We start from the raw sequence: 15,503 nt of genomic DNA, 5'->3' as shown, positions 1-15,503 counted from the left end.
ATCAATCACTGTGCTTGGAGTAGTCTATAAGCCCCCAAATATCCCTCGGGACACCGAGGAGCAGATAAGCAGGCAGATTTTAGAATGGAGCAGGAAATACAGGGTAGTAGTTATGAGTGATTTCAACTTCCCTCATATTGACTGGCACCTCCTGAATGCAAGGGTGCAAGGGGGATAGATGGGGCTGAATTTGTCAGGTGTGTTCAAGGATTCCTGACACAGAATGTGGACTGGCCGACGAGAGGAGAGGCTATACTGGATCTAGTTCTGGGTAATGAATCTGGTCAGGTGACAGACCTCTTTGTGGGGGAGCATTTTGGTGAGAGTGACCATAACTCCCTTAGCTTCAGCATAGCTATGGAAAGGGATAAAATCAGATGAAATGGTAAAGTACTTAACTGGGGAAGGGCTAACTTTGAAGGGATGAGGCAGGATCTAGCGAGAGTAAATTGGAAACAGATGTTCAAAGGGGAAAGCACAGAAGTAATGTGGGAGAAGTTTAGGGACCACTTGAGCTGGGTTCAGGATGGGTTTATCCCACTGAGGCAAGGAAAAAATGGTAGGAAAAGGGAACCGTGGCTGACGATACATGGGAGGCAACTTGTCAAGAGGAAAAAGGAAGCATATTTTAGATATAAGAAGCAGGAAGTAGGAGGGGCTTATGAGAAATATAGGGTAGCCAGGAAGGAGCTAAAGAAAGGACTTAGCAGAGCTCGAAGGGGGCATGAGAAGGCCTTGGCATGTAGGATTAAGGAGAACCCCAAGGTGTTCTATGCATATGTGAAGAATAGGAAGATGACGAGAACGAAGGATAAAGAGGGCAACATGTGCCTGGAAGCGGAGGAGGTCCTAAATGAATACTTTGCTTCAGTATTCACAAGTGAAAAGGACCTTGATCAGGATGAGGTCGAAGTAGAGCGGGCCTGTGTGCTGGACAATGTGGAGATTAAGGAAGAAGTGCTGGATCTTCTTAAAAACATTAAGATTGATAAATCCCCAGGGCCGGATATGATACATCCCAGGTTGTTGTGGGAATTGAGAGAAGAGATCGCAGGAACATTAGCTATGATCTTTGAATCCTCTTTGACTACAGGGGAAGTGCCGGAGGACTGGAGGATGGCAAATGTAGTTCCCTTGTTGAAAAAAGGTAATAGGGAGAAACCTGGGAACTACAGACCGGTGAGTCTTACTTCAGTGGTAATGCAAACTACTGGAAAGGATTCTTAAGGATAGGATCTACGAGCATTTGGAGAAGTACAGTCTACTCATGGATAGTCAACATGGCTTTGTGAAGGGAAGATCGTGCCTCACGAGCCTGATTGAGTTTTTTGAAGAGATAACAAAAGAAATTGATGAGGGGAGGGCAGTGGATGTGGTCTACATGGACTTTAACAAAGCATTTGACAAGGTCCCTCATGAGAGACTCATCCAGAAAGTCATGAGGCATGGGATAAGTGGAACCTTCGCTGTTTGGATAAAAAAAATTGGCTTAAAGGAAGAAAGCAGAGGGTCGTTGTGGAAGGAAAATATTCTGCCTGGAGGTCGGTGATTAGTGGAGTGCTGCAGGGATGTGATTTTTATAAATGACCTGGAAGTAGAGGCGGAAGGATGGGTGAGTAAGTTTGCGGATGACACGAAGATTGGAGGAGTTGTGGATGGAGTTGTCGAAGGTTACAAGAGGATATAGACAGGCTGCAGAGTTGGGCAGAAAAATGGCAGATGGAGTTCAATCCAGACAAATGTGAGGTGATGCATTTTGGAAGGACAAACCAGAAGACTGAGTACAGGATTAATGGTCAGTTTCTTAAGAGCGTGGATGAACAAAGGGACCTTGGGGTTCAAATCCATACATCCCTCAAGGTCGCAGTACATGTTGACAGGATAGTTAAGAAGGCTTAGGAGATGCTGGGTTTCATTAACAGGGAGATTAAATTCAAGAGTAGAGAGGTCATGTTGCAACTCTACAAATCTCTGGTGAGACCACGCTTACAGAGTATTGTGTTCAATTCTGGTCACCTCATTATAGGAAGGATGTGGAAGCTATGGAGAGGGTGCAGAGGAGATTTACCACGATGTTGCCTGGATTGGAGAACAAGTCATATGAAGCAAGGTTAGCAGAGCTAGGATTTTTCTCTTTGGAGCATAGAAGAATGAGAGGGGACTTGATAGAGGTCTACAAGATTATGAGAGGCATAGATAGGGTGGATAGTCAGTACCTGTTTCCCAGGGCACCAATAACAAACACCAGAGGGCATATGTACAAAATTAAGGGAGAGAAGTTTAGGGGAGACATCAGGGGTAAGTTTTTTTACACAGAGGGTTGTGAGTGCCTGGAATGACTTGCCAGGGATGGTGGTGGAGGCTAAAACATTAGGGGTATTTAAGAGCCTCTTGGACAGGCACATGGATGAAAGAAAAATGGAGGGTTATGGGGTAGTGTGGGTTTAGTACTTTTTTAAAAGGATTATATGGGTCGGCACAACATGGAGGGCTGAAGGGCCTGTACTGTGCTGTAGTGTTCTATGGTTCTACCCCCAACCTTTGCGTCATCAGCAAATTACTAATCCATCCCTCCATTTCCTCACCCAGGTCAGTTATAAAAATCACAAAGAGTAGCAGATCCCTGAGGCACACCACTGGTGACTGACCTCCATGTAGAATATGACCCGACTACAACCACACTTTGCCTTCTGTGGGCAAGCCAATTCTGGAGCCACAAAGCAATGTCCCCTTGGATCCCATGCCTCTTTACTTTCTCAATAAGCCTTGCATGGGGTACCTTATCAAAAGCCTTGCTGAAATCCATATACACTACATCTACTGCTCCACCTTCATCAAGGTGTTTAGTCACATCCTCATTATCATTTTCTGTCAAAGTACAGTACATTGTGCCATAGCGTCTTCATTCAGCATCATTCAATGTGATCTTACTATTAAACTTATTTTTCATTAGCACCAATTTACTATAAACTGTGGTTATATTTTTGCACTGTAATCAATCACCACCACCTTGATCTGTCTGGCAGGCCTCTGGGTAAACTTGGATGTTAATTATACCAGGAGAAAATGATTATGAAATAGAAACAAATCCTCTAAGATCACTATGATGTAAATCTTCTTTCTTTCTTTCTTTTTCAATCTTTTTATTGAGTTTCATATATATATAAAAAAACATAACATAATAATGAACAGGTTATGAATACAATAGACTTGAAATTGCATTGGTAATAAGATAATAATATCCTATTAAACATCAACAAAAAAAAGTACATTAATCAATCAAGTCTATATAATTATATATGAAAAAAACAAAAATAATCGTCAAAAGAAAACAAAATTTGAAAATATGTAAAAAAATATATATTGAGAAAAAAAACACTAAACTAAACTAACATGGGCAATAATAACAGTTTATAAGTATATGATAGTGTCAAAGAACTCCGGAACTCCATACCTGAACAAGAATAAGCAGAAAGAAGGTCTGGAAAAGGCCAAATTAATTCATATGAAAATGTCGAATGAACGGTCCCCAAGTTTCTTCAAATTTAATTGATGAGTCAAAAATAGTGCTTCTAATTTCTTCCAAGCTCAGATAAGAAATAGTTTGAGAAAACCACTGAAACGTGGTAGGAGGATTTACTTCTTTCCAGTTTTGTAATATAGACCTTCTGGCCATTAATGTTACAAAAGCAATCATTCGTCTGATTGAAGGGGAAAATTGATTACCATCCTCATTTGGTATACCAAAAATTGCAGTAATAAAATGAGGTTGTAAATCAATATTCCAAATTGAGGAAATGGTAGCAAATATGTCCTTCCAATAGTTATGTAAAGTGGGACATGACCAAAACATGTGGGTCAATGAAGCCACTTCTGAATGACATCTATTACATTGAGGGTTAATATGAGAATAGAATCGAGCAAGCTTATCTTTAGACATATAAGCTCTATGTACAATTTTAAATTGTATTAAAGCATGTTTAGCACATATAGAAGAGGAATTAACCATTTGTAAAAATTTTTCCGATTTATCTGTTGATATATTATATCGAAGTTCTTTTTCCCATTCTTGATAAATTCTATCTGATATTTCTGGTTGTATCTTCATAATCATATTATAAATAAAAGCTACTAATCCCTTCTGACAAGGATTTAAGGTAAAAATCAAATCCGAGAAATCCATTGAAGTTGAATTGGGAAAAGATGGTAGAACTTTATGTAAAAAATTTCTGATTTGTAGATATCTGAAAAAATTAGATTTAGGTAATTTAAATTTGTTGGAGAGTTGGTCAAAAGACATCAAAGTACCTTCAGAAAAAAGATCACGAAAACATTTTATACCTTTCCTTTTCCATATGCTAAAAGCTTGATCTGTCAAGGAAGGTTTGAAAAAAAAATTAAGTAAAATAGGGCTATCAAGAACAAAGTTTTTCAGAGTAAAAAACTTACGAAATTGAAACCAAATTCGTAATGTATGTTTGATAACAGGATTAGATATCTGTTTATTGAATTTAACTAAATCAGCAGGAAGAAAAGAACCAAGAACGGAGAATAGAGAATATCCCTTTACCTCATTACATTCCAAATTTACCCACTGTGGGCACAATGGTGAATCCAAATCTAATTTCCAATACATTAGGTTACGAATATTATTCGCCCAATAGTAAAATCTAAAGTTAGGTAAAGCTAAACCACCATCTTTTTTAGATTTTTGTAATTGCCTTTTACTTAACCTGGGGTTTTTATTTTGCCACACAAATGAGGAAATTTTTGAATCAATGTTGTCAAAAAAAGATTTAGGAATAAAAATTGGTAAGGCTTGAAATAAATATAAAAATTTCGGTAAAATCATCATTTTAATAGCATTAATCGGACCAACTAATGATAAGGATAAGGGAGACCATCTTGTAGTAAGTTGTTGAATTTGATGAAGCATAGGTAAAAAATTCAGTCTAAATAAATCTTTATATTTCTTGGTAATTTTTATACCTAAATAGATAAAGTTATCAGTAACAACTTTAAATGGTATCCTATCATTCAATAAAGTTTGTGCGTTTAAGGGGAATAATTCACTCTTATCCAAGTTTAATTTATAACCAGAAAAACTACCAAATTGAGCCAACAAGGATAAAATAACGGGAATAGACCTGTCAGGATCAGAAATATATAACAGCAAGTCATCAGCATAAAGTGATAACTTGTATAACTTCTCATTATGGGTAATACCAAAAATATTAGGAGATTCACAAATAGCAATGGCTAAAGGTTCTAATGCAATATTAAATAATAAAGGACTTAAGGGACAACCTTGTCTCGTACCACAAGATAATTGAAAAAAAGAGGATCTATAATTATTTGTAAGAACCGAAGCAACAGGTTTATAATATATTAATTTAATCCATGATATAAAATTAGGACTAAAATTAAAATTTCTCAATGCATTAAATAAGTATGTCCATTCAACTCTATCAAAAGCTTTTTCAGCATCTAATGAAATACATTCTGGGATTGTGGCTGATGAAGTATAAATTATATTAATCAATTTTCTAACATTAAAAAAGGAATACCGATTCCTAATGAAACCAGTTTGGTCTTCTGAAATAATCTGTGATAGTACCTTTTCTAATCTAATGGCTAAAATTTTTGTAAGAATCTTAGAGTCTACATTTAATAATGATATAGGGCGATAAGATGCACATAAAGTAGGATCTTTATCTTTTTTAAGAATTAGAGAGATAGCAGCTTCATAAAAAGATTGAGGTAATCTCTTCTTAGCAAATGCATCATTAAAGATTTCACATAACCAAGGGGAAAGCAAAGAAGAAAAAGTTTTTAAAAATTCTACAATATAACCATCAGGGCCAGGAGCTTTCCCTGAATTCATTGATGAGATAGCCTCTCCTATTTCGGCCATAGAGATAGGAGCATCAAACAAGCTGCGATCTTCATCTGTCAGTTTAGGAATATTCAAATTGTTAAAAAAATTATCCATCGTGGACAGGTCACCATCAAATTCTGATTGATATAAAGATTTATAAAAATCTTGAAAAGTGTTATTGATTTCTTTATGATCAGTAGTTAGATTACCGTCTTGTTTACGAATTTTAATAATTTGTCGCTTAGTCGAAATAGCTTTTAATTGATTAGCTAACAGTTTACCAGTTCGATCACTATGAATATAGAATTGAGCCCTGGTCCTAATTAATTGATTTTCAATTGAAGAAGATAATAATAAGCTATGTTCCATTTGAAGCTCAACTCTCTTCTTATAAAGTTCTTTGGTAGGAGTCACGGAGTAAATCTTATCAATTTCCTTAATTTTATCCACTAATAAAGCAATATCTAAATATCAACGGAATTTACCAACGGAATATGAGATAATTTGTCCACTGATAAAAGCCTTAAAAGAGTCCCAAAGTATTCCTCTGTCAATTTCTTCAGTATAGTTTGTTGAGAAAAAAAAGTCAATTTGCTGTTTTATGTAGGTGATAAATTCTGGGTCTTGAAGCAAAGTAGCGTTAAGTCTCCAAGATCTAGTATTATTGGAAAAGTCCGAAATCTTAATAGATAACTTCAAAGGTGCATGATCCGAAATAGTAATAGAATCATATTTACAATCAATGACATCCGTTAATAACCGATGATCAATAAGGAAATAATCAATTCTAGAATAACTATGATATACATGTGAAAAAAATGAAAATTCTTTATCTTTACGGTTCAATAACCGCCATATTTCAGTAAATTCCCGAATCAACCATAAAAGAATTAATAAGTAAGGCTGATCTATTCGGAAGAGTTCGGATAGGTTTAGATCTATCCATCGAAGGATTCAAACAACAATTAAAATCTCCACCCATTATCAACATATATTCATTTAGATTAGGAAGGGAAGTAAATAAATGTTTAAAAAATTCAGGGCAGTCAAAGTTTGGAGCATAAATATTAACTAGAACCACTTTTCGATTAAAAAGTGAACCGGTTATCAACAAAAATCTGCCCTGTGGATCAGAAATAGTTTCATGATGTGTAAACGAAATTGAGGGGTCTATAAAAATTGAGGGGTCTATAAAAATTTTGGCGGTCTATAATTGAGGGGTCTATAAAAATTGAGGGGTCTATAAAAATTGAGGGGTCTATAAAAATTTTGGCGGTACAATTCGAGTGAAATTGTTGACCCTTCCAGAACCTAAAAAAACGTTGATTATCCTCCCTCCTAATATGGGTCTCCTGTGCAAAAATAATATTAGCGTTCAATCTATGGAATACTTTAAATATTTTTTTACGTTTAATCGGATGATTTAAACCATTAGTATTCCAAGAGATAAAGTTAATAGATTTATCCATCATGCCAATATTGATTGTGTATATCATAAAAGGTTAAAAAGACACATAACCCATAATTCAGGAAGAAGGAAAATTGATTCAGGAGCAACCGGAGAGCATGACACCTCAACAATATTAATAATTTAAAGTCGGCCCATAAACTAAAAGCAAAAAAATAAAAAGCAAAAGCGTGAAAAAAGATCCCTACCCACTCCCCCCACCCCTCGAAAGAAAGCCAAGCGGCAGGCGCATAATCTAACACTAACATTACCCCCATTTCAAGATAGCAGCTCCATAAAAAGATTTTAAAAAACTATGTAACACCCAGATTTAAATATAGGGTTGCAAAAAGAAAATATATATCAGTCAGAATGAAAAAACTAATATAATAAAACAATCATTAATAAAAAAAAGTATAAACATTAAGATTTGAAAGTGTAATATACCTTTAAAAAAAATTCCATGTTCAAATACAAGAAAGATGACGTTTCAAAAGCAAAGACTTATGGGAAGAAGAAACGACATTTTGAAAAAGCCATATTACAAAATACAAATGTAAGTTCAGCAATCTATTAAAAAAAATTAATAAAAAAAGTTATCAAAATAGGATTAAAAAAAAGATTTAATAGACACTACAATATATAAAAAAAGACTAAAAAATTCAAAACATTCGTCCCATTTCTAAGTACAGGCAAACAAATAAATGCTTACAGAAAGCAAAGTCTTATGGGAAGAAGAAACGACATCTTGAAAAAAAAAGTAAATCATTATTACAAAATATAAACGTGTTTATGCAAAACAGAAAAAAGAATAAAAAAAAGATATTATAAAAATTAAAAGAGCATCTATAAACAATGATGATAGTAAAAAAAAACAACCAGACACGTAGATCAGGATAAGAAGTTATAACCCAGCTTCATAGGTTAAAACTTAAAATGAGATGGCATCCTCTCTCCGAAAAATCTTCAACATAACACATAGTTCAAGTTGCACTAGAAGATCGATAATCTTCAACAAATTTCTTCGCTTCTTCCGGAGTGTTAAAAAATTGCTGACTGTTGTCGTTCAGCGTAATTCTAAGCTTCGCTGGATACATTAAAGCTTGTTTAAGTCCAATCGAGTGAGTCTCTGCCATCACTGGTTTAAAAGCGATTCTCGCTCTCATTACTTCGAATGAATAATCTTCAACAATTCGAAATGTGTTGGTGTTGTGAGAAATCATACCTTTTTTACGAGCTAATCGAATTAAAAGCTCTTTCTCCCGAGGATAATGAAGGCGAACAATCACCGCTCGTGGTTTACCAGACACAGCCGAAAATCTCGCAACTCTGTGAGCGCGGTCGATAACAGGTTTATTATGCAAACCTTCCTCACCGAAAATTTCCCACAATAATTTAGAGAAAAATTCAGTTAAATCACCGGACTCAACTTTTTCGGGAAATCCGATGATACGCTAATTCTGTCTGCGAGATCGGTTTTCGAGATCAGTAATTTTAAACTTATACTGACCAATAGTTTTAGCAGTCAACTCTATCTTCTTCTCCAGCGCTTCAATTGTACGTACTTTTTCACAAATTGATTTTTCAAGAGTCATGATCTTATCTTCATGCCACTGAATATCTGATGCCTGAGATTGAAGCTTAGTTTCAAGCGATCTATCAACTTCTTCAAGTTCAGATATTTTCGTGGTAAGCTTATTTTCCAAACTTGTCAGTCTACTTCCCAATTTACCTTCTAATCTGCCTTCCAAACCCGCAAGTTTAGCATCCAGAAGATTAGAAATTATGTCGACGGGAAAAGGATCCTTAGACAATTTCTTGCTTGTAGCCATTTTAAGTTTGACAAGATTAGATCAAATATTGTTTTAGGAAAAAAAAAGTTAATCAGAAGTAGCAACTCATATAATTAAGTTCGAAAAGATTTGATTAAAGGGTGATTATAGTTGAAAAAATGAAGGGCGCCTAAAAGGCAGATGTTTACGTCGCCATCTTGAAACTCCACCCCCAAAATCTTGTCATCATTTTGTAAAATTTAATTTAGCTTGGAACAAATTCAATGTTCCTTAATATGACGGAGAATCAGAGAACCTTACAGCATGGAAACAGGCCATTCAGCTCAACCTGTCCATGCCAACCACTCAGCAACCTTCTGAATCAACCCCATTGCCTAGCACTTAGCCCACTGCTCACTCAACCTAAGTGATTCAAGTGTACACAGTTCTAAAATGCAGTCAAACACTCCCTCCGGCAGTTCATTCTGGGTGCTTACCATCTGTAGGATGAAGCAGGTCCCGTTCATAACCCTTTGAATCCCTTCTCATTTATCCCAAACTTACATCCTGTAGTTTATTGTATCTCTGATAGGGGAAAAAAGCTTCCTGCAAACTAGCATATTTTATTACCGTCTTAATTTTATACATCTCAATCATGCCCAATTGTACATTCTCTGCTGAAGGAGAATGGACTCAATTTAGACAGTCTCCTCCTTAAAACTGAAACAGCTCTATCCCAGACAATATCCTGATAAATCTCCTCTGTACCCTCTCAGGCACCATCACTTCTTTCCTACAACATGATGACCAAAACTGCAAGTTGTAGCCCAGCTGGGGTGTGACCAAGGTTTTATAGAGCATAGTTTCTTTATGTTTGTAACAAAAGCTGGAAAGGAAGGTGGCACAAGCCAAAATGAGAAGGTGAGGGCAGCAGGAGGAATACAACCCAGCACATGATCAGTAAGACGAGGTGAGGGGAAAGGAGGATGGTGGGCGATGAGTGATGAAGTAAGAAGCTAGGAGGTGATAGGTGTAAGAATTATAAGGCTGAAGGAGGAGGAATCTAATGGGAGAGGACAATAGACCATGAAATAAAGGGAAGGAGGAGAGGAATGAGAGGGAGATGGTGGACAGGTGAAGGAAGAGAGGAAGTAAGAGGGTAACCAGAATGGGGAATGGAGAAAAGAGAAAAAGGCAGAGGGGGAGTTACCAGAGGGGGACTGGTAACTTTCTAATTACCAGTAGTTAGAAATCAACGTTCAAGCCATCAGGTTGGAGGATACACAGATGAAATAGAAAGTGTTGGTCCTCAAACCTGAATTTGGAAGAGGCCATGGACTGATATGTCAGAATGGGAATGGCAAGTTGAATTGAAATAGGTATTCACCAAGATATCCTCAGGTGTACAGCGCAAAGGTGTCCAACTAAACTGTGTCCTAATCTACAAGAGGAGACCACACCAGGAGTAGTAAATGTAATAGATGACCCTGACAAACAGCACTGAATATTGTGATGCACCATCAGTCACAGGTGTCTAAATGCAAAAACAACTCTCTGTAAACCACCTCTTTCTCCAATTGCCAAGCCAATTTTGGATCTAAATTGCCAACTTGCCCTGAATTTAATGGGCCCCAATCATTTGAACTAGTTTTCCACATGGCTTTACCAAGGTTCATATAAATCACATTTACCTCATCTATACATGCTGTTACCTCTTCAAAGTATTCAATCAAATTAGTTTTCCAGGATCCTGAGGATGCCATACCTCTGAGATACATCAGCTGAAGACTCGTAGGCCCTGTCTGGTTGATTTAAAAGATCCTGCTTTATCAAACTGTTCTTCTCCTTGCCACGGCCAATCATTGTCACTCAAGCAACAATTATAGACTCTTCCGTGAAGAAGCTGAATTTTTGTTATTTCCCATAGTGCAAGATAGACTATAGTCCAAAAGATGGTTTGGACCGTTTGTAACAAACACATTAAAAAGTGCTGAAGTTATGAAAAGTTATGAGAGTGGTGAATTTGTGCAATTCTCTGCCACAGGAAACAGTTGAGGCCGGTTCATTGGCTATATTTAAGAGGAAGTTAGATATGGCCCTTGTGGCTAAAGGGATCAGGGGGTATGGAGAGAAAGCAGGTACAGGGTTCTGAGTTGGATGATCAGCCATGATCATACTGAATGGTAGTGCAGGCTCGAAGGGCCGAATGGCCTACTCCTGCACCTGTTTTCTATGTTTCTATGAAAGATCTTTAATAAAGTAGGCTCTTAATGTTCTTATTTTCTTCTCTTTCCTACATTCATTTGTCTTGATTTACAGAAACAAGGTAAAGATATAAAACAATAAGACATAGAAGCACAATTAAGCCACTCAGCTCACTGATTCTGCTCCACCATTCCATCATGATTGATTTACTACCCCACTCAACACCATTCTCCTGCCTTCTTCCTGAAATGTTCAACACCTTGACTAACCAAGAACTCATAAAACTCTGCTTTAAATATACTCAATGACTTGGCCTCCACAGCTGTCCATTGCTATGAATTCCACAGATTCACCACTCTGGTTATTCGTTCTCATCTCTGTTATAAAAGAACACACCTCTATTTTAAGGTTGTGCCCTCTAGTCCTAGACTCACCCATTATAGGAAACATCCTCTCCACATCCACTCTATCTGCTCCTTTCAATTTTCGATAGGCTTCAATCAGATTCTCCCTCATTCTTTTAAAATCCAGTGAGTACAGGCCCAGAGCCATCAAACGATCCCTTCCATTCCTGGAAACTTCTCTGCACCCTCTCCAATGCCAGCATATCTGTTCTTAGATAAGGCGCCCAATGCTGCTCACAATACTCCAAGAGTGGTTGGAACAATGCCTTATAAAGTCTCAATATTACATTATTGATTTTAAATTCCAGTCCTTTCAAAATGAATGCTAACATTTCATTTCCCCTTCTTATAACTGACTCAATCTGCAAGTTAACCTTTTAGTGAATCCTGCATGAAGACTCACAAGTCCCTTTGCACCAGATTTTTGAATTTTCTCCCCATTTAGGAAATAGTCTATGACTTTATTCCTTCTATCAAAGTGCATGACCATACACTTCCCTACACTGTATTCCATCTGCCACTTCTTTACCCATTCTCCCAATCTGTCTTTCTGCAGACTCCCTACTTCCTCCACACTACCTGCCCCTCCACCTATCTTTGTACTGTCTGCAAATTTGGCCACAAAGCTGTTGATTCTATCATCCAAATCACTGACATATAACATGAAAAGAAGTGGTCCAAATACTGACCGCTGTGGAACATCACTAGTTACCGGCAGCCAATCAGAATAGGCTTCTTTTATTCCTAATCTTTGTGTTCTGTCAGTCAGCCAATTTTCTATCATGTTAGTATAGAGACATGGTTTCCTCATGTTAAGCAGCCTCATGTATGGCACTTTGTCAAAGGCCTTCTGAAAATTAAAGTAAACAATATCCACCATCCATTGTCTATCCTGCCTTTTTTTTTTACCTCAAAGAGCTCCAACTGATTTGTCAGGCAAGATTTCCCCTGAAGGAAACAGTACTGACTTTGGCTTATTTCATCGTGTGCCTCCAAGTACTCTGAAACCTCATCCTTAATAATAGATTCTAACATCTTACCTGTCATTTGCCTCTCTCCCTTCTTGAAAAGTGGAGTGACATTGCCAGTTTTAAGATTTTCTAGAACCATTCTAGAAGCTAGTGATTCTTAAAAGATCATTAATTCATCCACAATCTCTTCAGCTATCTCTTTCAGAGTCCTTGAGTGTAAACCATCTGGTCCAGGTGACTTATCTATCTTCAGACCTTTCAGCTTCCCAAGCACCTTCTCTCTAGTAATAGAAGCATACACTTCTGGCCTGATACCCCTGAACTTCTGGCATACTACTAAGATACTTATTTAGTTCATCCACCATTTCCTTGTCCCCCATTACAATCACTCCAGTGTCAATTTTACAGCAGTCTATTATCTACTCTCACCTCTCTTTTACTCTTTACATATCTGAAAAAAAAACTTTTGATATCCTCTTTGATATTATTGGCTAGCTTACTTTCATCTGTTCCATCCTTTTGGCTGTTTTAGTTAGATTCTGTTGGTTTTTAAGCTTCTCAATCCTCTAAATTCCCAGTAATTTTTGCTCTAATATATGCCCTCTCTTTAGCTTTTATGTTGTTTTTTATTTCCTTTGTCACCCATGGTTGCGTCATCCTGTCTTTATAATGTTTCTTCTTCGAGGTGCATCTTGAAATCCCTCCATGACTACCATGACTCCATGACTATCATAACATTGCCCTTAATACATGCCTTTCCTATTTCCCATTGAAACAGATATCCCGCATCCTGGCTACTGTTTATGGTCCTGTATATAAATCCCATCAGGATCTCTTTACCCTTGCAGTTTCTTTACCCACAAGGATTCTACATCCTCCAATCCTATGTCACCTCTTTCTAAGGATTTGATTCCATATTTTTTTTTACCAACAGCACCACCCCAACTCCTCTGTCTACCTGCCTGTCCTTTTGATAGAAGTTGAACTTGAATTACGTTGAACTCTAGGTACAATTTTGGTAAATGTGGCACTCAGCTTGTAAAGAAAAAGGCAAATTAAATAATTATAAAATGAATGAATAAGTGTTTTTATGGTGTGTTGTTAAGAATAAATGAAGAATAACTCTAGTTCTGTCATTCCAGGATAGTTCTTCTCTTTTCCTTTGTTATTCCTTCCCACTTATCCAAAAACAACATACTAAAGTTGACCGTGATTTGTCAAAATAGACATAAATGTAAAGTCTAGAACCACTTGTTATGTTGTATGGAAAGCTGAGGTAACACAGCAATGTTGATGCACTCTACCTGGATTAAGGCTCCATTCTCTTCGCTGAGTTTATCATCATGTTTGAACTCCACTGTGATTGCCTTATCACAGTCAATGGCAGCCAATTCCACATCAGTTGTGTTGTTCATACACATGGAGCCTAAGAATTCAGTTGCTCTGAAGCCTTGATAAAGAAAATATTAAAAGAAATGTTTAAAATGCACAGAATGCTTAAAAACTTTCCTCATAGTTTAATGCATTGCAAGCTTCACAGGTGTCCCTAAGAATGTATCATCTCAATCTGTATCTTGCCTTTCTCCAACCTCTTCTGAAAATGTGGAGGTGGTGTTCACCAGTATGTCGACAACAACCAGCTTTACCTGTGACCAAAGTAACTACAGGGAGAAATAAGGCATTTCAAAGACCAAAGTGAACATTAATGTGTGTGATTGCAGGAGATGGGCAATGTCCTCAGTGAATATTTCTCATTTACTTTTACAGTGGAGAAAGACAACTTGAGAAAACTAATGTGAAGGTCATGTGGATAGCCTGCATTACCATGGAGGAGGTGCTGTGCATCTTAAAATATATGAAGGTAGACGAATCTCCAAGGCATGACCTGGTATATGAAACAACACTATGGAAGATTAGACGAGAGGAGAAATTGCAGGTGCCCTTACTGAAATATATGTATCATCTTTAGCCATTGAAGTTGTTCAGGAAGACTGGAAGGTTGCAAATGTGGTACCATAACTTAAGAAGGTTGCTGGAAAAACCCGAGAACTATAGACCAGTACGCCTAACATCTGTGGTTGGTAAGTTACCGGAGAGTAGTAGTAGTCAGCACAACATGTCTTATAATCTGGATTGAGAAGGTCAATGATGTCAGGGCAGTAGGCAGTTCTACATGGACTAGTACGGCCTTTGATAAGGTTCCATATGGTAGATTGATCTGGTTGGTTAGATCACATGGAATTCAGGGAGATCTTGCTGATTGGATAAATAATTGGCTTGATGACAGAAGCAGAGAGTGATGGCAAAAAGTTGTTTCATGGACTGTAAGCTCCTGACCAGTGGTGTACTTCAGGGATCAGAACTGGGCTTCTTATTATGCAAACAGGAGTCCTGACGAAGGGTCTCGGCCTGAAACGTTGATAGTGTTTCTTCCTATAGATGCTGCCTGGCCTGCTGTGTTCCACTAGCATTTTGTGTGTGTTGCTTGGGCTTCTTATTATTTGTCATTTATTTACAGGTTGAGACTATAGTAAAGAAGGCAAATGCAATGTTGGAATTTATTTCTAGGAAAACAGAATATAAAAACAAGGAGATAATGCTGAGAGCAAACAGCAGAAAATCTGCAGATGCTGGAAATCTGAGCAACACACAGAGGGACTTTGGAGTTTAGGTACATGGTGATCTGAAAGTGGAGTCACATGTAAACAGGGTGGTGAAGAATGGTTAATGCATGCAGTCTTCAGTCAAAGCACTGGGTACAGAAGTGGGGAGGTTACAATGTATTGCAGTCTTACAAGGCACTGGAGAGGCCGCACTTGAAAGCAC

At 37.4% G+C, this 15,503-nt stretch overlaps 1 protein-coding gene across 2 annotated transcripts in view; it reads right to left on the bottom strand.

The window, feature by feature from the left end:
• The window catches only part of sec24d (SEC24 homolog D, COPII coat complex component), a 192,640-nt gene that overhangs the window by 36,888 nt on the left and 140,249 nt on the right, over positions 1 to 15,503 (bottom strand). For both annotated transcript variants that reach the window (XM_059988769.1, XM_059988768.1), the window contains exon 17: positions 13,982 to 14,127. In XM_059988769.1, coding sequence (XP_059844752.1) covers positions 13,982 to 14,127 — 146 coding nt within the window. The remainder of the gene's footprint in view (positions 1 to 13,981; positions 14,128 to 15,503) is intronic.

This window comes from Hypanus sabinus, chromosome 14, assembly GCF_030144855.1.
Source record: "Hypanus sabinus isolate sHypSab1 chromosome 14, sHypSab1.hap1, whole genome shotgun sequence".
Taxonomy (NCBI): Eukaryota; Metazoa; Chordata; class Chondrichthyes; order Myliobatiformes; family Dasyatidae; genus Hypanus; species Hypanus sabinus.
This window is presented reverse-complemented; position numbering and strand designations above follow the sequence as displayed.